Below are 26,565 nucleotides of genomic sequence, written 5' to 3' on the forward strand. Positions count from 1 at the left end.
AAAAATGTTTGTGTTAAAAAAAATTATAAATCAATTAATATCATTTGTCCTCTAACTTAATCTATTTGGTAAAATGATTTTGGGGTCTATTCTCCCGTCTGGACTTAAGCGCTTTTGTTTTTTGCACGACACACCCACCTGAGCGTGAGTCTGTGAATGAAGGCGGGCTGAAAGAAAGGAGGCGGTGATGTCATTTTTTGGGCTGTCTTGAAATCATGGAACATAGAGTTTTCCCAACACTTGTAAATGTCATTGAAATCCATGAAAGTTATTAAGTACACTTTTAATTCGAAAGGCCTTCATTGATAAACAATGTAACAGGTTGATTTGATCAGATCATTGATCAGATTATTGCACTGTGAGGATCGGCCGCATTCTGTCCGAGTCAGTTAAAATCTCTCTCCTTGATCAGCGCTTCATTATCATCATCTGTCATTAATGTTTCACTTGTTATTTACTCTTGTCGTGTGAGCAAACTGTGGCTTTATGTTGTACACAGTGTTAAAATAGTTTAATCAGTCTGACATCTGTCAGTTTGTAACAAGCTGCACCAGCAGCAGCAACACACACACACACACACACACACACACAGCTGATAGGCTCCGTGACGCAAGGGGAAAATAAAATTAATTGTAACACATTTGTCCCGTCTAGAACTGGTAAATGTGAACATATTAGTAATGCTGATGGTCAATCCTATGGTGTGCTTATTTGACTCCCCCCACCCCTGTGACAGTGAGAAATGTAACGTAAGTCCATATTTTCTAGTATTATATAATGTTTCACCTTATCGGGGCGCTGCACTTATTCCAGGGTTAGAAGTGCGTAGGAGGAAAAGACCTTAAGCAGACGGGAGAATGCGCGTAAAGCCAGATTTGAATGGAAACACCCACATTTCAGGGCTGCTCCACACAGAGTGCGGAACTGGGATGAAGGCACGTAGCGTCTGAGTTAAGTACATGGGGAGAGTAGCGCGCAGCCAAAAACAGCGCCGCTGTGTGGCTTTTTGGGAGAATATACCCCTAATGAATGATTAAGATAATACTTACAAATGCAGCTTATCTTGAAGAAATTTAACAAAAAAATTAAAACCAGTATGTAACATCAAAAATGCATCACAAAAAACCAAAAACCAAACTTTAAATTTTAGAGCGTCAAACTAATTTTAGTTCTGGGGCAAATAACTAATGGGTTGTAGATTTTGTTTGGGAAAAAAGCACTGTATATAACTAGAATGACTAAACTGTTTTGGCTGACAAGCCATTTAGGGGGAAATTTAAAAAAATGTCTTGATTATGGGCGGGATTCCTGGAGCAGTTAAGAAATATGCTAACTAGCTATTCAATACTCACTCTACATCTATTCACAATGATCTAAATCCAACCTGCTCGCAACAGATTGCAGAGTCCACAGGAGCTAGTTTTTATAGAAGGGACGGGGCCAATAGTGAAGCCTCCAGAACATCACAAACTTCCACTTTGAGCCAATAGCAAAATTTTATTTTAATCGTGAGATTTTAACCCATAGAGGGCAGTCACAAAAAATATGCAAAATTGAAATTCTTTGAATAAAATGACAGGCATTGGACATCAATCCATCAACAACACCACTTCATACCCAAAACCATTTGTTTTCAGCAGAAAACACTCACTTTTTATTATTGTGTTCCAGTTTGCACTTCCTCATGTAATCTGATAAACACTATGTAAAGCTACAATACCCAAGTAATAAATGACAGATACCAGTCAGTCCCTGCAGGATCTTCACTTACAAATTCTCTGATTTTGTTTCCAATCCAGTGAGATTGGTTGTGAGAAACTGCAAGATTTGGAATAATTCATATTCATGTGATAAAAGCACGGGAAAGTAGCAAATATTGTGAGGTTTCTTTAAATTTGGAGGGAGTAATATATCTACATGTGATTTATTTGCTATTTAACATACCTTAATTTAAAATTTTCCTGGGGACTTTGAGGCCTTGACTTTGACACATGTGCTTTAGATAATCTCTGCAATAAACGACACATTCAATGGAGTGGGTTACAGTTTCCATGTCTACACTTTGTCATTTTAATCAGAAGGCCACTTCCTGTCTCATCATACAACCTCTAACTCTTTAACTCTAACTTTACAAATCTGACCAATACAGAAGCTGCCCTATTAATTGCTGCACTTTCTCCAATTTGAAATGTTTGTTAAATGTAACTTCAATCAATGCTGATTGTTTCTTTCCCTTGATAGAGGACAGCGGACATGGACTTACACTGGTACCTGAAATCTTCTCCTGGAGAAGCAGAGATTGGATTGTTACGAACTGTTCAGCAAATCCTAGCATGTCGCTATCAACCGGCACAACTTAGTGTCACTTTAATGGCCAAGCAGCTGGAGGAAGCAGAGGTACTGAAGATATTTCTATTTTAGATATAACATATATACTGTGTAAACGTGTTTCTATAAAGGCTTACTGATGTTGGTCACTTGTCTGCAGGAGTACCAGCACTATGTGCATGAGCAGGTAGCCACTATGAAAGGCCAGAGTGGTGAAAGCCAATGGCGCACTGCGCTGCTCGATGCCTCTGCTACAGCACAGGTGAAAACAGCACAGCTGAATCTGGTCACACTGTATCACAGGAAGATGAAGATGGCTAGAGTTTTCCTAAAGGTCGTTGCTGCTGAGAAAGAAAAACTAAACTTGTGAGTAATCTCATTATTGAAACAACTACCACTGCCATTTACTGTCCCTGTGAAAAAGTTATGTGGTATTTTTATAGAAATGCGTTGGAAAGCAGTGCCCTTCACGCTGAAAGCCTCAATGCCCTGCTGCAAACCCTGAAGCGGAAGAAAAGCATCATGGGAGACTTGATTCATATAAGTAGCCAATTGTCCGTCTACTTGTGTGGCGTGGAAGGCTCAGGTACTCTTCTGGCTCAGCTTGGTGATATACAGGAAGAATGGCAGCTTCTTGAGAGAAGAGTTGAACGGGAGCTGCGACACGCTTCAAGCACAATCTTTCAATCTGTGCTTCTTCAACAAGAGGCTGAGCAGCTTAAAGACAAACTTGAAGGTCTTCAGATTTCAAACTGTCAATCTTTCGACAGCAAAAGTGCCTTAGAGCTTGTCTATCTTTCCACGGACCTAAAACTGTATCATCAGGTTTATCTGCATTTGCAATCACAGTTTGATGCCTTATTACATTTCTGTCTTGGTCAGAAAGAGAAAGATGAAATCACACTTTACCTCCAGGGAGTAAAGTCTATACTTAATGACACCACGACAAAACTAAACTGCTTCACAAATGAAAGCAATGTCTCCACTAAGATCAGTAAACAACTGAAGGACTTGGTCATCTGGGCCAAGCAGGTGGAAATCCATATCTGTGTAGGAGAGAGGTTAGCTCTCTTCCCAGAGGAGGCCCGTATTCAGATCGATGAAATGAAGATGTTTGAGGCTGATGTTTTGTCTAAAAGATCAAAGATGCAATTACAAATAGAAGAGATTAAAAAAGCAACTTCTGATATGGAAAAGGTGGAAAGTGACCACATCATGAAGACGGTAGAAGATCTTTACAATGGTCTTGCTCCCAGTTTGAATCATGTTCTTGACACCATGGGAAAAAACTTGAATGAAAGAGAGAAACTATTTTGTGAATTTGCCAGCATTGAAGCCTGGCTAGCAGAGACACATGCTAAAAAAGATTCCAGTAATCATATCGGTAATGTTTCAATGGCAGAGAGTCAGCTGCAATCTAATAAATTAGCCATAATAGAGATAGAAAACCAGCAAAAGCTTTTGGAAGCACTTTCTGAAAGATGTAAAAGCATATCGACAGGGTTGATTCCAGGAGAAAGCCGCTACCTTGTCAACAAGCTTTCAGAATTTTCGGCAGAGTTAGATGAGTTGTTGGCTCATGAAAAGGTCACCAGCTGGGAATTAGAGGACTTCATTCATAAAGTGACCACTTCTAATGAGGAGTTATTAGCCATTGAGGCTAGCCTGAAAAATATATCTACTGATTTAGAGCAGCAAAGATTTCCTCTGACTCAAGAAACCTTTTCACAAGCTGCACGTTTCCAACACATGCTAACGGAGCATGAGTTCGAAGTACGGGACCTTCAGCAGTGCCCAGAAGCAAAGCGAAGCTCATTAATGTCTTTAATAAAGGAACTACAAGACGGATGCAGAAGTCTGATCATTTCTGCCTTTGAACATGAAAGATATCTCCACCTGAAGAGATGGATAGAGGAGTCCAGAACCATCACTGAAGGACGAATCCAACAGGCCAGAAACAAGGCCATTAGTGTTGGTGAGAGGTTCAGACAATGCCAAACGCTCCTGGTGGAACTTCCTCTGATGAAAACCCAATGCCAAGAAGCGGCCGACCAACTGGAGTCTATTGCGCAGGACTTGACGGCATCAGAGCTTGAATCAGAGAAGGAGAACATTCAGCAGACAGTAGAGGCATTGGTGTGCTGGGAACACTCAACCACGGATGAAATCAAAAGTCTTGAGTCCAAGCTGCTGCTAGGTCTGCGGTTTGACTCTGAGTTTTCCGCCTTTATGGAGTTTCTCAAAAGTACAAGAGAAGACCTGGAAAAAGCCAAACCAGTCAGTCCAGAGGAAGAAGATATAGATCTTGCTCTGAAACAGTGCTGGGTAATTTGGAGGAATTTGGAGTCATGGATGCGAGTGTTGCAAGGTCTTGGGCGTAAGGAAAAAGTTCAACTCTGGAAGCACAAAGACTTATATTCTCTGAAGGACGCTCTCATGCAAGAGTGCCACAAGCAAATGGTGAGTCACAATGATGCAACGCTTCCTCACTGTGTTTAAGCTCCTGGAGATGAAAATTTATTATCAGATAAAGACAGTGTATGCCTCATAATTCAAAATACTTCATAATAAGATGGAAAAAGATGGAAATTGCTGCTTGAAAGTTTGTTTTGATCTCCACTGTAAACACACATTATCGGACACATTTTGCTCATTGCATTGTGGGATGTGGAGTTTCCTAGACAGATGCATAGAAGTTTTTTTAAACTTTTTATTCAGGATTTTGTTTCTGGTGTTTTCATGGAATCAAACTTTCTGGTGGATGTTTATTTTGGGGCTTACATGGAAAAATCCAAATCCGGCCGAAATTCAATGTCTGGCTGAGTGAGGTAACGGGGAACACTGGGAACAAACTAGAACAAAAATGGCGTCAAGAGAATCACTGTCTTCCATGTCTGTCAAAGAAACTTAAAAAATCACAGTAAGAATGAAGAAAAAAACATTTCTATGAATCCGTCTCCAGGACTCCGTCTCCAGGACTCCACATCCCACAATATAATGCGCAAAACTTTACCAACGATGCAATTAACTGTGGTTAAATTTTAGATCAAAACAAAAATTCAACCTTTTACATCTTCATTTTGAGCAAATGATCTTGATTTATTGATTAATGTGGCCTACACAATGTCCTTATCTTCAAAAAGTTTTTGTCTCTAGCAGCTTTAACATTCAAACTCTACTTGATGAATACACAGGTCAGTCTGTCAGAGGCCAGAGAATCACTAAAGGATTATCAGTGGGCTGCTCAGGGCGCAATCAGCTTCCTTCGGAATGCTGAAGCAACTATTTTACATGCTTCTGGAGGGTGTTTGGACTTTACTGAGGAACAGCTGCACATCCGACAAACGTTAGAAGCTCTTAGAGATGGATTTCAAGCTCATTTCAGCAATGTGGTCCAACGAGTACCCCGACAATCATCACTTTCTCATGCAAAGGTGGAACAGCTTCACATCAGCGTCCTCAGTCAGCTGCAGGTGGGACGAGCTTTACTGGAAGCTCAAGCACAACTCAGGCTGGACTCCCTGCAGAGGTACTACAACATGGTCAATAGAAGGACATTTAGATTCTCTTCTTTCTTTAATTATTCTAAATAGTTTTTCTGTCCTTCATGTTTGATGTAACAGGTGTGAAACTAGAGAGCAATATTACAGAAAGAGTCGCAAGGATGTAAGTCAGCAGCTTTCAGAGTTTGAAGCTCAGCTGTCTGACTTTACTCTTGAGGAAGTTACATCACATGACCAGAGTGTTTCCCAACAAAGCAGAGCCAAGGTAACGCAGCACTGTTGCATTATTAATGCTCGCAGGCATATGGATTACACCAATCTGGATGTCATCCAGTAGTGGTGGCAAGTGTAGTTTTGCTGGAGTCAATGTAAAATTCCTAGCGTGTTTTCAGATTTTGTTTGTCTCCATTTCCCTAAAGCAACTTGTAGATCATCTTCACAACCTTAATGGGATGATGGATGACCTGAGAATGGGCTGTTTGAGGCAGAGTTGTGGTGCTGGGAACAATGGAGAGCTTGGTGGTATCTGGCATTGCTGGGTGTCATTGCGACAAGCTGTTGGTCTCCTGATAGTGCGCTCAGAACAGAGAGAAGAGGAATGGAAAGACGTCACAGAAAGCGTGAGTGTCACCAGAGCAAAAAGTTTATCCAGGAAAATTACAACCAAATCTAATGCTGAGGGTTGTTTTTCATGTTTCTTAGATGGAGCAGTGTTGCAGTTGTTTGGCCAGACTGGAGGCGAAGGTTCCTGACCTATCCACTATTTGCTTCATTCAAAACAAACCCCAGGAGCTTCTCGCACAGGCCGAGCTGCACCAGGCTGGTTTAGAGCAGGAGCAGCAGACTCTGGCTTCCATAAAGCGACGACTGGAGCACGCTTTGACTTTGTCCAAATCCAGCCATCCCATCAGCCCCGGACCTTTGGCGAGGACTCTTTTGAAGATGCAAGAGAAGATTACAAGGTGGTTTAAATATTTAAATAAATAGACATTCATTTATAAAGGAGGTGCTGACAAGATTCTCCCATAGGTTGAAAGAGAGAAACATGTTGGTTGTTGCTGCAGCCCAGGCTGAAGAAAAGGAAAGGGAGCAAACCCAAGATGAGGCCGTGCAGATTGAAAATCACGTCACAGACATTCTTCAGGAACTTGAAAACTGCTCAAATCCAAACAAAAGACAGGTTGGGTTTGTTTCTCTTTAATGTGCTTTTTGTGAAGGTTAAAGAGAAATTCAACAACTCACTGAAAGACTCTGAGGCAGGGTATTTAGGAGGGTTTGTGATCACTGTCAGCAATTTATAATCCTAATGTTTTTATATTACGATGTTAATTGATTTATTTTTTTTATTAATTAATTTATTATTTATTTCCATTTTTTTATACAATAATAATGTAATGACTAAATGTAATATTCACAGGAGCTGATGAAGGATTTGTTGTCACAGAAGACAAGGCTTCAGTGTAACAAGGAGAAGCTACTGAGCCGATATGGAGAGATTCCTACTGAAAGTAGGAGAATGATGCAACAGGTAGAACTATCTCTGCAGACTGCTGAGGAGAAGGTGATGAGGAACAGAGACAGAACCATCCTTTATGGCACAAAAAAACCACCTTCACCCCAAACATTTTCCCCACATGTGTGATTAACAGCTCTTGGAGGAGAATGGCATTTTGGGAAAAGTGTCTGGTAGAGTGAAAGAGCTGAGCTCGGGGCTGGATCGAGTTATGGCATCGCTGGACAAGAAAAGTCCAACAGTCCCTGAAGCTCAAAATGTTCTAAAGGTGCTTTTATGACCAAAAACTGAGCCTTCTTTAATGTTAAAGTAGATGTGAACATCTAGAACATCCAAAGTGTGATCACGAGCCGATCCTTTCTCCATCAGCATGTGTGGGACGAGCTGGACAAATGGCACAGCAGCTTGATGCTCCTGGAGAGCGAGGTGCAGGATCTTGCGCAGGAGCAGCCCAATCATGGCCAGCTTCTCATTGACCAACTCACGCAACCGCTGCAGCTTTACCAAAACGCAGCTCAGAGGGCGGAGCAGCGCACCGCCTTCCTAAACAGGGTCAGCCTCTCCTTAACATGGATGTCCAGCTCTTTAGCACATGCATTAACCTAGCCCTTTCTGTTAGATTCCTACCTGTCTGCAGGAGCTGGAGGATATTTTGTGCAGCGCCACCTGCTGGTTGGATGAGGCTAAGCTGTGGCTGAGCAATCCCTGCTCCTTCACAACAGCCAAAAGCATCCAGAATCATGCAAAGTCCCTGCAGGTCAGAGACTCCTCGCACCTGACTCTGTGCTTCTATAAAGAGCAGATTATGCACTAATCAGAGGGTTCATCAAGCTCTGTGTGTATTTACAGACACATCTGTGCTATGTGTGTATTGCCATCTGTCTCTGCATGTGCACGGGCGTGTGTCCGTCTTATCACTATGTGCGTGAGGTGGTGGGAGAGCAGGGCTGTTTGCCCCTGAGTGGTGTCTGTAAGGCTATGTGAGCTTCACGTCATGATTGTGTGTGCCTCTAGTTGTAGTGACACATTTCTGCTTATGAACTTGCTATGTATGTATCACAGTCTGTCTCTGCACACAGCGGTATGGGCTGACTGAGTGGGCGTGTCTTACTGCTACAGCAGTAATGCCCATAATCAAGGCATTTTTTTAACTTCCCTCTTAGTGGCTAGCCAGCAGAAAGCAGGGGTTTAATTACTCTTTAAATCCTTTTTGCATGCATGCAGAATACATTTTCCAACCATATTACTGTCTGATCATTGTATTTGATTTCAGCACAAACATACAGTTATTTGTAGTTGCATCTCATTACTTTTCCCAGCAATTACAGAAACATAAAGACCAAACGGTGACTAAGTGGTTCAATCATGTGATTGCAGTTGGTTCTGGATGACTCGGAGAGGCTCAAACACAACCTGGACAGCTTCAGGATGGTTCTAGGTGATATTTCGCAGGTCTGTGACGTCAGCACCCAGGAGAGGAGGCTGGACCGGATGGACCAGCAAGTCCAGAAAATGCGATGCAGCATTTTGGAGCCTTTGGAGCAGCTGTTGCAGGGAGCTTCTGTGAGGACCTGTTAGGAAAGCAGCACTCATTGTGCTACTAAACCTATAGTATGTATGATGACTTTTATTTACTCCTCAGATGATGGAGGAGGTGGAGGCCGAGCTGAAAACAATTGAGAGAAATATTTCAAAGGTGCAGACGATTTTGTCTTTATGGGAGAACTCCAACATCCCTGTGACAGAGCATCTTACTAACAGAGAGGTGAAGCAGTAAAGCCCCTGCTGATAATCATCAGTGCAAACTGATGAATAAAGCACAGAGTGGTTTTAAAACAAAGGTGATTGTGTTGCTGAAGGTGATCCTGGCCAATGTGCTGTCCATGCGGAGGACGTTGGAAGAGATTGAGCGATGCAAAGACGATCCTCACGTCCCAGCAAGAGCTAAGCAGAGCCTGCTGGTGTTCTCCAGAGCCAGACAGTTCCTGCAGCAGCTGGAGCAGGTGGAAAAAGTCACTCTGGAGCAGGTTTCAGAGCTGAAGGTAGAACCTGAAGCCTGCTTCTTCTACTTTATAACTATTGATTTTTGTCTTGTTATGCGTTAATATTTTATTCTCTCCAACCTGTATTACTGAATAAATCTCCTATATTTTCTTTTTCTGACAAAGACCAAGATTGAGTACGGGGAAACAAACACATGCGATGGAGCCACTAGGGTCTCTCAGCAGGAGACACAGCCGTTGGATGACTCACTTCACAGAGTTCAGGTAACACATTCATGATCAATATCAGATACTGTTGCACCCTACTTTTTAGGAATGAAAAAAATTCAGGCCTCCCAATTGTAACGCTGGGGCAGAGTGGAAAGGACTCAAATGCAACATCCAGAATCAGAGTTGGAGAGTTCATTCCAAAACAGGTTTGGTACAGAGGCAGGAAGTCAGAACCAGGCTGAGGTACACAGGGAGCAGGCTGAGGAAAAAATCCAGGAATCAACACAGGGGCAAAAACAGGATGTCAAAAAAGAGGAATGAACACAGATAATCTGGCACTGGAATAGTGAGCCAAAACATGAGGCGACAAAATAAAACAGGAAGTGCACAAAACAAACACAACAACATGTTCAAGACTAAAAAAGTAAAAATAAAATGTGCAATCATATTTTATAACATTAATGTAATAAGAGGCGAGGCATTCTCTCTCCTTGATTAAATCAACTTTTAGAATTAAAAGAGACTGCGTAGGCCATCCTTTTGTTTTATAAGATAAGGATGATGTACTAAAAATCACAGCTTTGTTCATTTATGGAAATGTGTCATTAAAGGAGACGCACTCCGAGGAGGAGGAAGATGAGGAAAGCAAGAGTTATCGCTCATCGTCCTCTGACACACTGACCTGCAGTGTCTCTGAGGTAAATCTGAAAACAGGACACGTAAAAGGAGAGTATGTGGATTCTTGTCTATTGTGTTTTTTTTTCAACGGCTCTCCACAAAAGACTTTTAAAGCTGCTTAACCACATATCTCCCATTTTTTAAACTCTACCTATAATTAATCCAAACGTTGTTCTCATCCACTACTAATAACAGTGTGACCCCAAAAACTCGTCCAAAGTGACATTTCTGGTGTTTTCACAGATTGAAAGTTCCACTAAAATACACCATATCACAGGGAACACCATAAAAACAGGACAAAAATAACGTCATGACATCTGTCGTGTCTGGTGCTATTTTTGCATTCTTCTATGGGACTCCAAATCCCACAATGCAATGTGCAAAACTTTTCTGAAGTTCAAGTCATATGACCGTTTGACAACAAACCCATTGTTTTTGGTGGATCAAAAACAGCCTTATCAGAGGATTTATGGCAACAACATTTGGATGACATACAGGTTCATTACCTCCTCCATGGAGGTGATGTTTTTGCCAGAGTTATTTAATTTTTTTGTGTGTGAACAGTCTTAAAATCTAAAAGTAATGGACAGATTTGGATGACATTTTCAGGAAATATCCACAATGGGATAAGGAACAAGTGATTTTGGGGATAATCTGGATAAATTAACGAATTCTGGATCAGTTTGAGAATTCCATAAATCCCTATTTTCTGCTCTTTGAACCGGTTCACATCCCCTCCTGCTGGTAACGTTGCAAATTACATGCTTTAGCCATAAGTTCCCTTTAACTTTCTGTTTTGAGCAAATTACATGCCAGCCACATGCCAGAAGCCTTTAAAGTGATCCTGATCATGGCACCATAACCAGGATCACTGATCCAGATCACTGGCAAAGTGATCTTTTTGGTGCTTGGCAGAGGTTTGCTCTCTCTGAGGGCTCTTTGTTTTTCAAAATCTTAACTTTAGTTCAACAGTTTTAATAGTTGGTAAAACAGTTGGGGTATATTTAAACAATCTCTGGAATTAAACTTGATATCTGTTGGGCTTTTTCGTTATTCACAAAATCTGTCCCACTGCAGCTTCTTTTTTCTCTTTGGTGTTGAGGAAATAAACAGTGTTAAAGCGTACTGAGGCGCCTCACTGACCAATGCACTGTTTCACTGTCAGAAGCAGCTGCCTGTAGCTCCATCACACCTTTCTTCACACACACACAGAGTGAAAGAGGCTAAGCTTCACTTTGTGCTTTTATGTGACCAATGATTTAGGACCTGGAGGATGTGTTCAGCAATGAGGATTTGTCTGAAATTAATCCAGATGCAGAGGTAATTATTTAATTTTTGTTCCCCCTTAAAGATTACCCTTTTTTATTTATTTTTTCATAGTTTATCTCTCTGTTTGAGGACAAAAGGTGGTTTTTCAAAGTGTAAAAGCCTGTCATTTTCACTTTAGTGTCTGGATTCTTCAATACAACCTTTTTCTTCTGTCATGGAGGAAAAAAACGAAGGTGATGATGCAACTTTTCCATCTGTGAAGTCAAAGTTTGACACTAGCTGTGAATTTAAACCTGGATTAAATGAACTGGACTCTGAAGCGTTTGCTCCTGAATTACTGCGCCCTGTGTCGTCTACCACCCACGCCCTCCCAGCAGCTGATCACCTGCTGAAAGCGGCTCAGAAGGATCAAGAACCACCAAACCAGGACAAGAGAAGGCCTGGAACTGGATCAGCAGCAGTGAATGAAATCGCAGAGGAAGAAATCAAAAACCTGCTGTTGACAGCTCCTTCTCAATACCTTGTAAGTGTCGGAGAATATTAATATGAATATATGTCTTCAGATATTAGTTATCCTGAATTTACTTAGAATAAAAGACTGAATAGACTTGCTATCATAAGCTCTGGCTAGTGCTTTTTTAGGGTGTAGTTAAGTCTGTGGACTTCACACAGAGTGTAATGGAGTCCATGTCTCAATTGGTTAATGCTGTTTTACAAAAAATAAATACTATCATTTTCATGCTGCAAAGAATAAAGTCCATAGTCATTAACACTAATCAGATCAGAGTGATGTACAGTTAGCTTGAGCAGAACAAACTAATTTGCGCAGATACTAAAAAGACAATTGTTTTTCAGCTCATCTCCAGCCCACTGTGTCTTCTGCATGAGTTTGAACTGGAACAGAGTGAGATCTTCTCTCATCTAAAGGACGCTCCCAGTTTGGAGGTAACATCTGCTGGAAACATTATATTACACTAAGGGTAAGGGCCTGGTTTACTAAGATACAAAATAATGAGCCAAAAATTTGGGGTGCATGCCAAATAATTGCACGGCAAATAAACATATTTTTGAATCTTGCGAACAATTGTAAATAAGTGGAGTTGGGAAAACAAAAAGATCAGCAGATGAAGTCAAGAAAAGATGGACCGTTAAAAGAAGAACAAAGAATAGCTCATAGGAAATGTTTGCATTGTTTTTGATTCATTCATTCCGGAAATGCTGATTCAGCAGGAAATGTCCATTCTCTTTTTTTTTACTTATCTGCACATGCTGTCAAAGGTCAACACTACAACAAGTGCGCTCATTATGAGACAGCAATGCATGCTTTGTTATTGCAATAAAATACATTGAGTTATTTTATTGCTTAATTGTGACCATCACCAGCCCTCCCTAAGGAAGGGTAAGAAACCTTTTACTATAGGGAGGATATAAAAATAGAGAGCAGTGTTACACCTAGGTGGAGGGGGAGGGGGAGGGGAAAGGGAGCAGGGAGGAGAGACTCAAGGTAGGAAATAGAAAGGGTGGGGAAGAATAGATTATTTTACAGTGAGGGTGAGATGTGAAGTATAGGTATATAGTATATATGAGGCAACCACCGCCCCCCACACACACATCCGAGGAAGCCCCAAGCAGCCGAGCACCCAGCGCATCCCACCACCCACCGCAACCCCCAACCCCAAAGCCCCCCGCCAGCATCCCTCCCCCCCACCCATCCACCGGCACCCGCCGGCGGGCCCATTCAGCGAGAGCTGCCCCCCAGCAAAGACCACCACCCCGGAGCACCAAGCAACCTTGCCCCAACCCCGGCGTAGACGTCAGCAACCCCCAGCGCGCCCACCCCCCACACCGGCGCGGCAGGCTGCTACGAACCCACACGCGGCGAGGTGCGCCCCCAATGCTACCAGGAGAAGAGACAAGCGCCAAGCCCCACCCATAGGGAAGGGGCACCCCCACGCCCCACCAGGCCGTTACCGCGCGGAGAGACCCCGCAAAGAGAGCCCCCAGCAACACCCCTCCACGCCCCCCAGAGACCCACTGCCCCGCCACGCCCGACCGCACCCTCCCGATCTCTACACAACGGCCCAGCCATTAACAGAGGGGCCGGGCCCCCACTCAACAGGCCCAATTGTGTGAAGCTACCGACCCCCCTGTTATGGTGCCTCTCCATTCCCCAACGGAGCGGAGATCAGAACAGCCTGGATACAGCCTGGATACCGTATCTCCGCTCCGTCTACAGTAAAAGTTAGTAAAAGTTATGAAGTTTCCAAATCATCACGTTGTATTTGATCAGAAGCAATCGCGTCCGTATTCTGACTCAGAGTCCGTCTCGATCCGCGGTAGTTCACGGTAAGAAGAGCGGACAAAAGCGGTGTATCAGTTTGGTTCTAGTAAAATGTGACCATAAAAAGCTGTAAATGGACTGATATGTAGACGTGGGGCAGTGAGGAGGAGACTTAATGTAGTAAAGGAAACTTATCAGTGGAAACACAGACAACCTAACTTGAGTACAGCAGCCCGCTTACCTGCCCGTTCTGATTGGCCGAGTTGTCTGACAGGCACCCTCATCAGCCAATAGGGTGCAGCCTATGTTATGCTGCGGCATTTGTGTGGATTTTTCTTAAAAAATTGCTAAATTATTGTAATGCGGCCAATATAATAATGCTTTATAGCTCGGAAATTACGGTACACACAAACAGCAACCGCCATTAGCTCCAGCTTTGCTAAATCACATTACGTTTGCTAAACTGTGTAATCTTTTTTTATCCTCTCCCTCCTCTGTGCAATACTTTGTGTTTTCTGGCGGAGATGCCCAGATTGCCCAGCCAGTCCCTGGTCCATCATATGGCCGCTTTTTCTTTTTTAAAGCTCTTTTTGCTGAGTCTATCCACTTCCGAGTTCTTTTTCTTCTAATTATTACGTTGCATTTCCGGAAACAGGACCCCGACGTGTCATGTATGGACGTCCGGTGTGAGCAGTCAGGCCGTGTCAGAGTATCAGTCCGTATAGTGTGAGAACATGAATGGTGAGCTGCGCACATTTGGACTGAAACTGAGTCGCACAATTTGAGCTGCAGCACACATTGTATGCCCACCTTTAGTATATTATATTATATTCACGTGTTTTTGCACGTGCAAATTAGGCCCAAAGCACACGACACTAAAATATGCAAAGTATTGATTATAAACATTCTTTGTACAAAGCATCCTTCACAGCTCTTTATTTCTCAGAGCATTTCTTTTTAAGCAAAGAAGTGCACACAGGGCAGGAAGCACCACAGTCTAACCCTGTATATGTTATCAAAACCCTGCTGATGTTCTCCTGTATCTCTGTAGAGAGTGCTGGGCAGAGATCTGAGGGAGAGTCCAGGGGAAACGTCCAGGCTCCAGCAAGCGTCTCAGTCGTTGCTTCAGGGGATGGCACGCCTCGTGGCAATGGGAGAAGGATGCATGAGAGAGAGGCAGAGCAGCCACTTTCAAACCCTAAGCAACCTTCAAGCCATCCTCTGCAGAGACCAGGTATCTCACCAGGCTTTTAGCAAGTTCTGCAACATGTGAAAGTAGAAAACAAGTTGAAACAAACTGAGAATGTAGTCAAACCTCAGGTTTGTTTGTTTTTAACTCTGATCAAATATATTCCTTCAGTTTTGTATCAGAAATGTTTTCTCCTGTTAATACAGAAGCTCATGTGCGTGCTCCACTCCCAGCTGGTTTTTGTCCAGTATCTTTTCCAACGTGAGCCACGAGCACTGGAGTGTCAGAAGGATGAATGGGTTCAGCTGGAGGCCCAGGTGAAAGCGCTGCAGCAGCAGGCTCTTGAACAGGATGTGTCTGCTCAAAGATGGCTACAGGTTTGTAGTGTCAGAGGAAAAAAAACACTGCTGCTTTGTAGAATGAGGGAAGTGATGGTTGATGTTTGTTTCTGCTGCAGGAGTGGACAGACTGGGAGGATAATTGTAGTCAACTGGGTGGAGTGTTGGATGAGTGGGAAACCTTCATCAGCAGTGGGACTTCAGAGACTGATGATGGTGAAGAGTCGGTGAAGCACAGAATAAACACCTGCCAGGTAATTCAGCTCACTTTGAACAGTTAAATGATTTCTGCTTTAAGACTATTTAATGTAACCTTTACTACTGGGAATAAGAGGCCATTAAGGATTTACACACACACCCGTGGAGGTTGATATGTTAGATTAACTGTGACGTAATGAGCAGATAGACAAAAAGTGACGACAATATGATATTCTAACACTGATTAGTGACTTTTTTCAAGCTTTATTTATTTTATTTCCTGCACCATTACAAACATGAATAACAATTGTTGTTGTGCAGTAAAATAACTTTTTTGCTTTTCAAGTTTTTTCAAATTTCTTTTCAACTCAACTTTTTGGATTCAAAATGTGGTCGCTGGCTTCTGCCTGTTTAAAATAAATGAAGAAAACATTGTTATGATAGTTTTTGAATGGAATCAGCTTACATTAATAAAGGGTACCAGTAGTGACCTTTAATTGCTAGCTCTACCAAAAGATGACATATAATACTAAATGTTTAGTCTTAAAGATGCTGCATGAGATAATAATTCATAAATCAATAAATTAAAAATCATTTACTCGAGAAAAATTAAAAGAAAGATGTAGAATGTTGAAATTGCTGCTCAAAAGTTTGTTTTCACCACTGTAAATCCTCATTTTATTAATATTGTCGAAAAAGTTTTGTGCATTGTGGGATGTGGAGTCCCATAGACAAATGCCATAGAAGTGTTTCCACTTCATTCCTACTGTGATTTCTTGTGTTTCTACACCAGACAAGTACATCAGTGAATCATTTAACACCATTTTTGTTCCATTTTTTTTCCTAGTATTCCAGTATATATCTCACCCCACAAGACATTCAATTTTGGCCAAATTTGCAGCCCCAAAACAAACATCCACCATTGTTTTGCCGAAACTTTCAATTCATGGAAACACCAGAAATGTGTTGGGAGGTCACTTTTGTAGAGTTTTTGGGGACAAACACAATAAATCACTGTAAAAATGAAGTACAATCATCAGCTGCTGCTCCTGTAACCATGAAACTGTTCCATTACAACTCCGATAACATTTGATATCCTTCCTTAAGTTAAAATAGGCTCACAGAGTCTAATAAATTGCTGTTATTAAATACATTTGAATAGTTGATATCCTGAAGCCCTAACAGCTTACACTGACATAAAGGATCTTACTAATGCCTTTTGTCTCCCAGCAAATGCTACTCCACCTGGATGAAAGCAGAGCTGCTTTAGGACTACTCCTGAATCGGGGTGAGGTTCTCCAATCAGAGCTGACATTATCAGCTCCATTTAAGCAGACAGGCGGCGTTCTGGAGCTGCGATGGAAGCATGATTGCATGCAAATCCAGCAAGAGGTTCAACGCTGCCGAAAAGTGCAGGACAGCTGTGCCAGGTGGGAAAGAAAGGCTTAGTCATAATTATTATGACTCAGACTAAATCTGTTAGTTGACTAAAATATAAGGCAGAAGAGTTTATGCATTTTTTAAAAAAGATTTAAATAGCATTTATCAATCTAATATAGGATGGCCTCTGCTCTTCTGCTCCTCCCTACAGATTCAAGACTGACTTTACCTTGCTCAGTGAATGGCTGATCAAAGCTAACACACACCTGAGGAGGCTGTCGGCTCTGGGGGACGTCGCTGAACCGAGTCAGGAGTGTGTGAGGGGGGGTTTGATCGAGTTGCTGGTGAGAACTAAGTTCTGCACAGAAAAACTGACTCACACTTTAAATATACATTTGTTTTTGTGCATTACACAGTAGGAGTGTGACGATATCTCGATACGGCAATATATTGCAATAGTTTTTTATCACGATCGATTATCGATATGCTCGCAATAAGTATAGATTTTTAATTTTTATTTATTTTTAATTTTTTTTTTATTTAATTAAATTTTTTTTAAAAAGCTTTTCTGCTTTTTCACTAAAATGTGCAGGTACGTCTTTGCAGAAATTTTGTCACTGTTTGTTGAAGGAACCAATATATTGTTTACTGGAATATTGCACTATAATGATGTCACTGGTAAGAAAGACCCTATTTTTTGTTTACAGAAAGCACTATTAGAGATACTTATTCATTTACATTGGTATGTTGACATAGCTGAAATAGTGTCACTGTTCATAGGACACTTTTTCAATGTATTGTCTTTCAGAGATATAAAATAAAAATTGCATTTTTTCACTTAATCTTTTTTTTTTCTTGTTATGTCTTAGATTATCGTAGATTGATTTCTGACCAATATATCGATAATCCTAGTATCGTCATATCGGGAGATAATCGTTATTGTGAGCTTTGTATCGGGTATCGTGAGGTACCCAGAGGTTCCCACCCCATTACACAGTACCCACACAGTCACAACATGCAAACCCCAGATGGAAACAACCCAACAATGCAAGCTCCCAGTATAGAAGAGTCTTTATTCCTGTGCAATAACTTAATCTCTTTATATGATGTGACAAGTTCAGATATACTTATTTTTATGTTAAAGATCCTTGGTATTTTTGATTTATTTTTGTGTGTATTTTTTTAGGTAGCATAAGGTCCAAACCTGGTCCTGGAGGCCTGCAGGTTTTTAGGGTCCATTCTGGTCCACAAGATATTTCTGCAGATCTGCATGATCAGCAGTAGTTTACATTGTGCTGGAACCAAGAGCATCTAAAACCTGCAGGACTATCACTCTCAAGGACAATTTGGACTAAGGATGCACGATATTTGATTTTTGGCCACTATACAGATATTTTACAACTCATTTGGCTGATAACTGGTATATATTCCCCCCTCCATGCTTAATTGCAGAGGTCATCATTGTTTCTGTAATGGAATTAACAAACAGAATAATTCTGCATACTTTTCATCATGTTGGCCTGCTGGTTTGGACTCTGCTTAAGACATTGGCTGTGTTCGAAATGTCATACTAACGTACTATTCAAACTAACTCTGGCATCAAAAATAGTATGTAACGTGTTCCAATTAGACAGTATGAAAAGATTGATTATGCAAGAAATACCCGCATGTACATATAGCATATCGTGAAATTTTTGAAGCATGCACAGTGGGCACAATAGTCATACTCAACCCTCCCATGATGCTTTGCGAGCGGAACATAAAATCGTCCTGGGACCAGCTTCAAGCTAAAAGGCAAACATCCACATTTCTTGAGAGCTTGGAAGTATACTTCAGTGGGAACATCATCATCCTAATCCTCCTCACAATACTTTTAGTATATATTAGACAGTATATACTCACTGAGTTAGTATGCAATTTCGAACACAGCCATTGAGTGCAACTTTACAAATGACACTGAAACACGATCATCACTGTGCATGACAGCTTAATCATTGCAATTCTGCTAACTTTAGTTTTTGACTTTGATAAAATCACAGATAAAATGCTTTGTTCTTCAGGACTTTTCCATGGAGGTGGAAGCCACGTCAGCCCTGAAGACGTCTGTGTTTAAAAATGCCACGCAGCTCCTGCACCTCAGAGAGGCCGACTCTCCTGAAGTGAGAGCTATGCTGAACCAGGCCGAGGTCGACTGGAACCAGTTTACCTCTGATCTGAGCGAGACACAAGCGCGGCTGCAGCAGGTGGAGTGTCTCACTATTCACGCCCTGCAGGAGAAAATACCTGTGAAATGAAAAATAGGCGAACATGCCCTCGTGTGAAGGTCTTTTCCTTTCCTTTGTCCTGTTGTTTAGTGTCTGCTGTCAGAGCAGCAGCAGGGGGAGCTTCTGTCTGACCTGCACCGTTGGCTGGAAGCAGTGCAGGCACGACTTAAACAGGAGGAGGAACAAGTCTCCAAGGCCAGAAATGCAGCTGAGATCCTTGAAGTCCTGCAGCGTTTCAAGGTCTGAGCGTGTTATTCACTCAATAGCTCTCCAAAAACTGCCTTTATGCATCATCATTTGTGCCTTATCAGTGAGGCTCAGACATGACTAACAGCCTCTGATACACACTGTTGGAGGAAAACTTTGAAATATTTTCCATATTTTGTGCTTTTTTTCAGGCGTTAAAGATGGGAGTGTCCAATGGACAACTTCTCCTTGATTTCCTGTGCCAGCCAAAGCCTCAGACAGTCGGCGAGGACGCCCAGGCTCGCCGCTCTGAATTCTCGGCCTTCGCAGAAGAACTGGGCACCATTAGGCTGGAGTGTCTGGAGCTTCACAGAGCAATTGAGAGTCAGGTCTTTATCCAGCTAGAAAATCATACGTGAGATTAATATAAATCAGATACAAGCTAAACACATCCTTAAACTTCACTATTTCAGATTGGTGCAGGTGAACAGATGCATCACACGTGTGCAAACAGGGAGAAGAAGTTACAGCATCATCACATCTGGATTGATGAGCAAAGGAAGCAACTGGACGAGCTGAAGCAGCTCAGCAGTCAGAGCGTGGTCCGTCACACTCTGCAGCACTGGGAGGTATGGCTGCATGTGACAATAACAACCACTGTTATCCTCCCACTTTCCTCTCATCTCAGGCTGCTGATTATCTTCCAGGAGCTCGTAGGCAGAGGGAATGAAGTAACCGCGGCCGTGCTGGAACTGAAATGCGCTGGAGCGAGTGAGGGGAAGGTCGCTGAGTGCTCGTGTGACGTGGTGTTTTCTGAGCAGGCACAGAGCTTTTGTCAGGCTTATGAGGAACTTGGTCAACAGGTACAAAGCATTCTGCTGTCGTCACTGGATAAAATTTCCATTTCTGCACAAAGGAAAAGACATCTTGAATTTACCAGAGTGGTTGTGGCCAAAACAATATATTATGACTAAACCATGCAATACGTCTATTCTTTTGTAACTATTGGACATAAATGCATGTACAATCATGTGATCTGTTTCCTTACTATTATTCTATAATCAGTACTACAGAGCTTTATGTGTGTTGTATTTTTTACTGTTTTTGCTGTAATTCAGTTGGATGCTCAGAAACCAGCTCTGCAGCAGAATGTGGATGACTGGACCACCTTCCACTCAAAGCTGAGGGAAGTTGCCGTGACTACCACGAGGGCGCGCTGTGTCTCACAGCAGCATCCAGCTTCTTTCTTCTCCCCAGAACAGGCGGAGGGATATGCAGAACTCCTCCAGGTCAGCAAGGACATGTAATGTGAAAGTTTCATCAGAAAGATTCTAAGATACTAATTTAGGTGGAACTAGATGAACTGAACGCTGTTATTAAACGCACAGAAGCACTTTAGTGCTTTCAGGATGAATGACTTGATCTTCACCAAACTTCATTTGAAACATTTTCAAATGAGTTGTAGTAATAAATAAAAAAATATAATAAATGTTTCTTTTACAGGACCTTCAGGTGATGACTGAGAAAGGAGAAAAACTCTGGACGGTCATCGAAGGATCTTTTCAACGTCTTGAGGAGACTCTTCACCACAAAACAGCAGAAGCACTGAGAGAAGAAATGAAGGCGGAGCAAAAACGGTCAGTGGCGTTTGGATTGGACGCAGAATCCATCAATCCATTAATCACTCAATCCACCCATCCATTGAACACTCCATCCATCCATCCATGCATTAATGCTTTCATCTGTCATCCATCCATTCACCCAACAATCCATTAATCACTCCATCATTCCATCTATCAATCTATCCATTAATCCATCCATTAATCCATCCATTAATCCATCCATTCACCCATCCATTCATATATTCATCCATGCATCCATCCATCCATTCACCCATCCATCCATATATTCATCCATGCACCCATTCATCCATCCATCCATCCATCATCCATCCATCATCCATCCATCATCCATCCATCATCCATCCATCATCCATCCATCATCCATCCATCATCCATCCATCCATCCATCCATTCATCCACTCATCCATCCACATATTTGAATACTCATCTTGACATGGTTTACATATGCTTTAAACTGTGGAAGGAAATTAAATGAATAATAAAAAAAACACGTATAAATAATAGACTCATGCAACATACAAACAGAAAAACCCAGTAACAAACCCATGACAATCAAATTTACCCTGGGTTACCAGCAGTCTTTCTATATTTTATTTACAATTCATCCAACTTCTTTGACATTTTAATTTAATTCAGGATCACTGAAGTTTATCACAGCTCATTCAGTGTCTGAGGCAAAGGAACACCATGGAAGGGTTTCCGGTCCCTGCACAGCCAGAATACAGATGGCACACCTCCCCTTTAGCCTGTATATTTGCAATATGTTGAACATTTTGAAATTCTTAATAATCAAAATTTCAATCAAAATGGGCGATTTTGCCAAGAAAAAATTCCGATTTGATTTTTGATTTTTTTACAATGCACTTAAAAATGACTGCAGACATCAGATATATAATTAAAAGTGCAACTTTATTGCTGTGATTGTCTTCAAGAGTTAAAATGCATAAAACAATCCTAAAATAAATGGTAAATGAGGTTATGTCATTCAACTATGTCAAGCTTTAACCCAGGTTTAAGCAAAAGTGCAACAGCAACTTCACAGTAGCTTCAATGTTCTGATTAATAAATCATATAACTACATATTTTATAACATATAACATTACAATTAAAAACATAATAAACTCTTCCCTTAGCATCTCAGCATAGTGCGAATAAAAAAATAAACATGCCTGTGGCACACACATAGCCTACTCCAAGGGTAAACAAAGAGGAGGCTGGATCACATCGGAACGCGAAAAAGTCCAAAAAAAACTATGGTGGGAAAATGGTTTATGGTTTATGGTTTATGGTTTAAAAAAATAAAAATAAAAAACTCGATTTTGCAAAATAAAAATCGTTTTTATCTACAAATTTGATTCATCTATTAAATCGATTTTTTTGCCCAGCTCTAATCAATTACACTGCCAGCCACTGTTGCACTATTCTATTTCTAATGTATTTTGCTTTTAATCTTATTCTCATATTTATCACGTATGCTGTTGGCTGTGAACACAAGTTTCGCTGACATGTGGATGCATGACCATAAAAAAAAGTTCTTGAACAATGAGCTTGCAACATTGTTGTCTCTGTTTTGTAAGGTGGAAAGACACAATCCAGGAGCTAAAGGACAAGCAGGAGGAGACAGCAGAGGCCATGTCTGTCTGGATGGAGTACACTCTTGTCTCTGAAAGCTGTGCCCTGCGCCTGCAGAAGTTACGGCTGCAGTGGGAGGAGCTTATAAGTCCCCTTGACACACCTGAGGAGAGAACAGCTTCTTCTGTGGCCGTGAGTCGAAGCACACCTTTGAGATATATCATCATGGATTATGATCGTTTCTGTTTATTTAAACTTTTAATATCTCAGGTTAAACTGAAAGATAAGATGAAGGAGAAGCAAGTGTTTTATTTTAAAACATTTTATTAATTCTGAAGCATCCACAAAGTGAATTTTATTTGTTTATGGCACAGAGATGAAACAGTGAATCATTTGCGCTCATCAGGAGCAAACAGAACCAGTCGAATGAGAGGAAAGCGTAGCCTGCTTTCCATTGGGAGCCGATGACTCATCTTGTGCCTGTCGCTGGGTCAGAGAGTCTAAACGCTGCTTTCTCATCAATGTTTATTTTTCCAAGAAGACTGCTTTTGCATTCTTGGAAATGAACAGGCTGAAATATTAGCAATGATCTGCTCACCATTCACACACCTGAGCTCATCCTCTTCTCTGCCTCGTCCATGTGCTTCATTGCATCCAGACTGCAATTATTTGTTTGTTTTTAAAAAAAAAACAAATAGAAAAGCCTGGATTTTCATTTATTTTACCCAGGATCATAGGTTGAATTGAAGAGATCAAAGTTAATACATTTTGAAAACGTATTGTTTATATAACGTTTCATAATTGGCATGTTTCTGAAACCTAAGTAAGGTCAAATATCATATTTTTTGTGTTGTTTTTTTCATCTGAATTTGGTGCGCTCTAGAAGTTGCAGAAGTCAGCTGAAGAACTGCAAAGCATTGTGGGAGGAGTCCTGAAAGTGTCCAAGTCTCTTATTGGTCGATTGGAACTGCTGCCTGGAAGTGTAATCGAATCAGAGACCAGCAAGCTGTCACATGATATTTTGCTACTGAACCAAACAATTTCAGGAAAGCTGAAAAATCTCCAGGTGAAAAATTTCACAAAAACAATTAACTACATATTAATAATGTTCTTACTGTTTAATTAAACACTTGTTGCTGTGTTTTAAGGAGGATTCGGAGGAAAAGAATGCATTTAATACTCGTCTGGAGCTCATTGAAGTGAAGGCAAAGAATCTGTCAGAGCTCTCATACAGCACTGCCTATCCAATGGTCTGTCAGACCTCTTTACCTTCAAATAATGATAATACCGAACCTTTAGCTACACTGTTTGACCTCTAACCACTGAACCTTCCTGGGTTTGCAGCAGGTTCTCTCAGACCTCAGCGATCTGCTTCCATCTTTGGTTGAAATCACAGAGATGAGTACCCACATGGATCTAAGCAAGATGGAGACGGAAAGACTCCATTGTGTGAGCAAGGAGTGGGTGGAGAGTGTGTCGAGCATCTCTGACATCCTCAGGTGAGAGAGATTAGACTGAAATACAACAGAAGAGGGTTTTTAATGTGAATGTGAGGTGATAAAACAGCCTAATAAACTTTCATTTAGTTGCTTTCTCTCTATTCCACAGCACGTATAATATTTTTATTGTCTTTGGCAGTATAAAACATTAATGTGTATTTGTGTCCGAAAATGTTTTGTAGAGTGGTGCAGGCTGAGCGTCAGAAATCCCAGAGCTTCCAGGAGAAGTACACATGCCTGATCTCCATTCAGGAAAAGCTGGAGCAAGAGTCAAAGTCTGAACAACCTTTGACCTCCTCAAACCTTCGGCGGAGGATGTCAGATCATCAGGTACTCACTACTTATGGCTCTCAAAACGGTGATATTTTTTTTTTACCATAAAGAGTAACTAAACCCCAGAGTAATCCTCTTAAAATGGGATCCTGCCAATATCATCACTTTGACCTAAATGGCAACTTTTGGACATATTTGAATTCCATCAAATGACACATAAAAGGCTATTTAGTTCTGTACTGACTATATTTTGTTTCACGCTTTACAAATAATGGACAACTACTGGCAAAAAAAACATAAAACAAGTAAAAAAAACACATAAAATGTCAACAAAAACACACAAACAACAGACTAATACACGAAACAAGTCAAAAACACTTAAAATGTCAACAAAAATACACAAAATGAGTTAAAAAAATAGACAAAATTACAATAAAAAACTCAAAAGGAGCACAAAAATACACAAAATGAAAGGAAAAACACACAAAATGACACCTAACTCAAAAAATGCACAAAAAGAGAAAAGTACTATTCAAAAATACTCCAAAAACACAAAATGATGGGAAAAATACACAAAGTGAGTCCAAAAACGCACAAAATGTCAACATAAACACAAATAACAGAAATAAGTCAAAAACATTTAAAACATCAACAAAAATACACAAAATGAGTTCAAAAATAGACAAAATTACAATTAAAAAAACTCAAGAAGACAACAAAAATACACAAAATTAATCCAAAAATGCACAAAATTAAAGGGAAAACACACAAAAGGACATACATAACTCTAAAAATGCACAAAAAGAGAAAAGTACTAAAAATTATTCCAAAAACACAAAATGAAACATGCAAATGCTTCTTTTCTTACCTGTATAAATGTTTAGATCTTTCGTTAGTCTAAAGCTTACATGATGTTGATAATGTAATAAAAGTTGCCCATTTCTGTTCTAGTTATAAGACTATGGTTTGAATACAAATGGCTGCATTTCTGAGCGGGGTTTGCATGTTCTCAATTTACATTTAAAACAGGCAATCCATTCTAGAGCTTTTAGCCAGCACTTTTATTAAATAAAAGAGTGTAATTACTGTGTGGACCTTTGAATGTTTTTGCATATTTGTCTTTAAGAAAATTGATGTACCTTTTTTTGTTTTTCTATTTTCATTATGTACATTATGTACAATAATAATAATAATACACCTGATCCACGGGCGACCGTGGCTCAGGTGGTAGTGGGTCGTCTTCTGATCGAGAGGTTGGGGGTTCGATCCCAGTACCTGACTATGTGTCGAAGTGTCCTTGGGCAAGACACTGAACCCTAAGTTGCTCCCAGTGGTCGACTATCGCCTTGCATGGCAGTCCTGTCCCATTGGTGTGTGGATGTGAGTGTTTGGGTAAATGATGGTTATAAAGTGCTATTTAAATCAAGTCCATTTACCATTTTACAATAATAACAGTATTATGTGTTGTAGAATAATATTGTATGCTACAACATATATGAGTAGAATAGAATAGAAGGTTCAGAAGGGCTTTATTTTTTCTCCCAGGTGCATTTGCTCTATGTTGGTGTCTTCATGTTCAGATGTTGGGCCCATTAATCTTTTAGTGGTGTGATTAAAAGTGTGCCCTTTTGTAGCATAATGACAACAAGATGTGATTATTATGATGAATCCTCAGTGATGTATGGTTCTCCTCTCTGCGCTCCTCTCACTCTCTTAGAGGCTCCAGGCTGAAATGAATAGCGGACATCAGCTTTTGCAGAGTCTTCTGGGTGATGCAGCACAGCGCTTGGCAGAAGTAACGGCAGAGGAAAGGTAATTGGAGGAAAATGATACGGTTGTGAAGAACAACATGTGGGATTTATGAGGTCTCACAGACAAGCAGCTGCTAACGATTTTACAGGATGTTGGATCCAAAGTCGAGATCTACCGTAAATTAAATGAAGGGCATTTTTCACTCAGAGGAAACCCTACTTTAGGTTAATACCAGTTGGTTTACTTGTGCCTTTTTGCACATAAAGCTGTAATTATCACAGTTGATTTAAGGTCTGGACTTTTATTTGGGGGAACCCCCAGTTTGCTAAACTAAAACAAATTTTATCTTCTAAAAACAAATGTATTTGATATGAAATAGTGTTGATGGTTGATTCTTTATCCAACTCTTGATGTTTTTATCAAAGTTTTTGAGAATGGAGGTCTGAGACAAATTCGGTGGCTTCTTACATCATGAACCACCGCTGT

The 26,565-nt window shown here is 40.8% G+C and overlaps 1 protein-coding gene across 5 annotated transcripts in view; it reads left to right on the top strand.

Annotated features, from left to right (window-relative positions):
* The window catches only part of syne2a (spectrin repeat containing, nuclear envelope 2a), a 72,156-nt gene that overhangs the window by 14,702 nt on the left and 30,889 nt on the right, over positions 1-26,565 (top strand). For 2 of the 5 annotated variants that reach the window (XM_028439262.1, XM_028439266.1), the window contains exons 13-50: positions 2,242-2,397; positions 2,489-2,694; positions 2,772-4,788; positions 5,523-5,857; positions 5,952-6,096; positions 6,251-6,451; positions 6,534-6,793; positions 6,861-7,011; positions 7,249-7,392; positions 7,481-7,612; positions 7,714-7,896; positions 7,964-8,101; positions 8,722-8,907; positions 8,987-9,109; positions 9,204-9,386; positions 9,513-9,611; positions 10,169-10,255; positions 11,499-11,555; positions 11,683-12,027; positions 12,360-12,449; positions 14,837-15,019; positions 15,181-15,351; positions 15,432-15,566; positions 16,741-16,940; positions 17,102-17,234; positions 18,951-19,133; positions 19,245-19,394; positions 19,553-19,729; positions 19,814-19,969; positions 20,048-20,203; positions 20,459-20,629; positions 20,844-20,977; positions 22,561-22,747; positions 23,439-23,621; positions 23,704-23,805; positions 23,900-24,054; positions 24,237-24,384; positions 26,045-26,139. In XM_028439262.1, coding sequence (XP_028295063.1) covers positions 2,242-2,397; positions 2,489-2,694; positions 2,772-4,788; positions 5,523-5,857; positions 5,952-6,096; positions 6,251-6,451; positions 6,534-6,793; positions 6,861-7,011; positions 7,249-7,392; positions 7,481-7,612; positions 7,714-7,896; positions 7,964-8,101; positions 8,722-8,907; positions 8,987-9,109; positions 9,204-9,386; positions 9,513-9,611; positions 10,169-10,255; positions 11,499-11,555; positions 11,683-12,027; positions 12,360-12,449; positions 14,837-15,019; positions 15,181-15,351; positions 15,432-15,566; positions 16,741-16,940; positions 17,102-17,234; positions 18,951-19,133; positions 19,245-19,394; positions 19,553-19,729; positions 19,814-19,969; positions 20,048-20,203; positions 20,459-20,629; positions 20,844-20,977; positions 22,561-22,747; positions 23,439-23,621; positions 23,704-23,805; positions 23,900-24,054; positions 24,237-24,384; positions 26,045-26,139 — 8,057 coding nt within the window. The remainder of the gene's footprint in view (positions 1-2,241; positions 2,398-2,488; positions 2,695-2,771; positions 4,789-5,522; positions 5,858-5,951; positions 6,097-6,250; positions 6,452-6,533; positions 6,794-6,860; positions 7,012-7,248; positions 7,393-7,480; positions 7,613-7,713; positions 7,897-7,963; positions 8,102-8,721; positions 8,908-8,986; positions 9,110-9,203; positions 9,387-9,512; positions 9,612-10,168; positions 10,256-11,498; positions 11,556-11,682; positions 12,028-12,359; positions 12,450-14,836; positions 15,020-15,180; positions 15,352-15,431; positions 15,567-16,740; positions 16,941-17,101; positions 17,235-18,950; positions 19,134-19,244; positions 19,395-19,552; positions 19,730-19,813; positions 19,970-20,047; positions 20,204-20,458; positions 20,630-20,843; positions 20,978-22,560; positions 22,748-23,438; positions 23,622-23,703; positions 23,806-23,899; positions 24,055-24,236; positions 24,385-26,044; positions 26,140-26,565) is intronic. The other 3 variants (XM_028439264.1, XM_028439265.1, XM_028439263.1) reach the window with 3 other exon arrangements.

Source organism: Gouania willdenowi, chromosome 24, assembly GCF_900634775.1.
Source record: "Gouania willdenowi chromosome 24, fGouWil2.1, whole genome shotgun sequence".
NCBI classification, from domain to species: Eukaryota; Metazoa; Chordata; class Actinopteri; order Blenniiformes; family Gobiesocidae; genus Gouania; species Gouania willdenowi.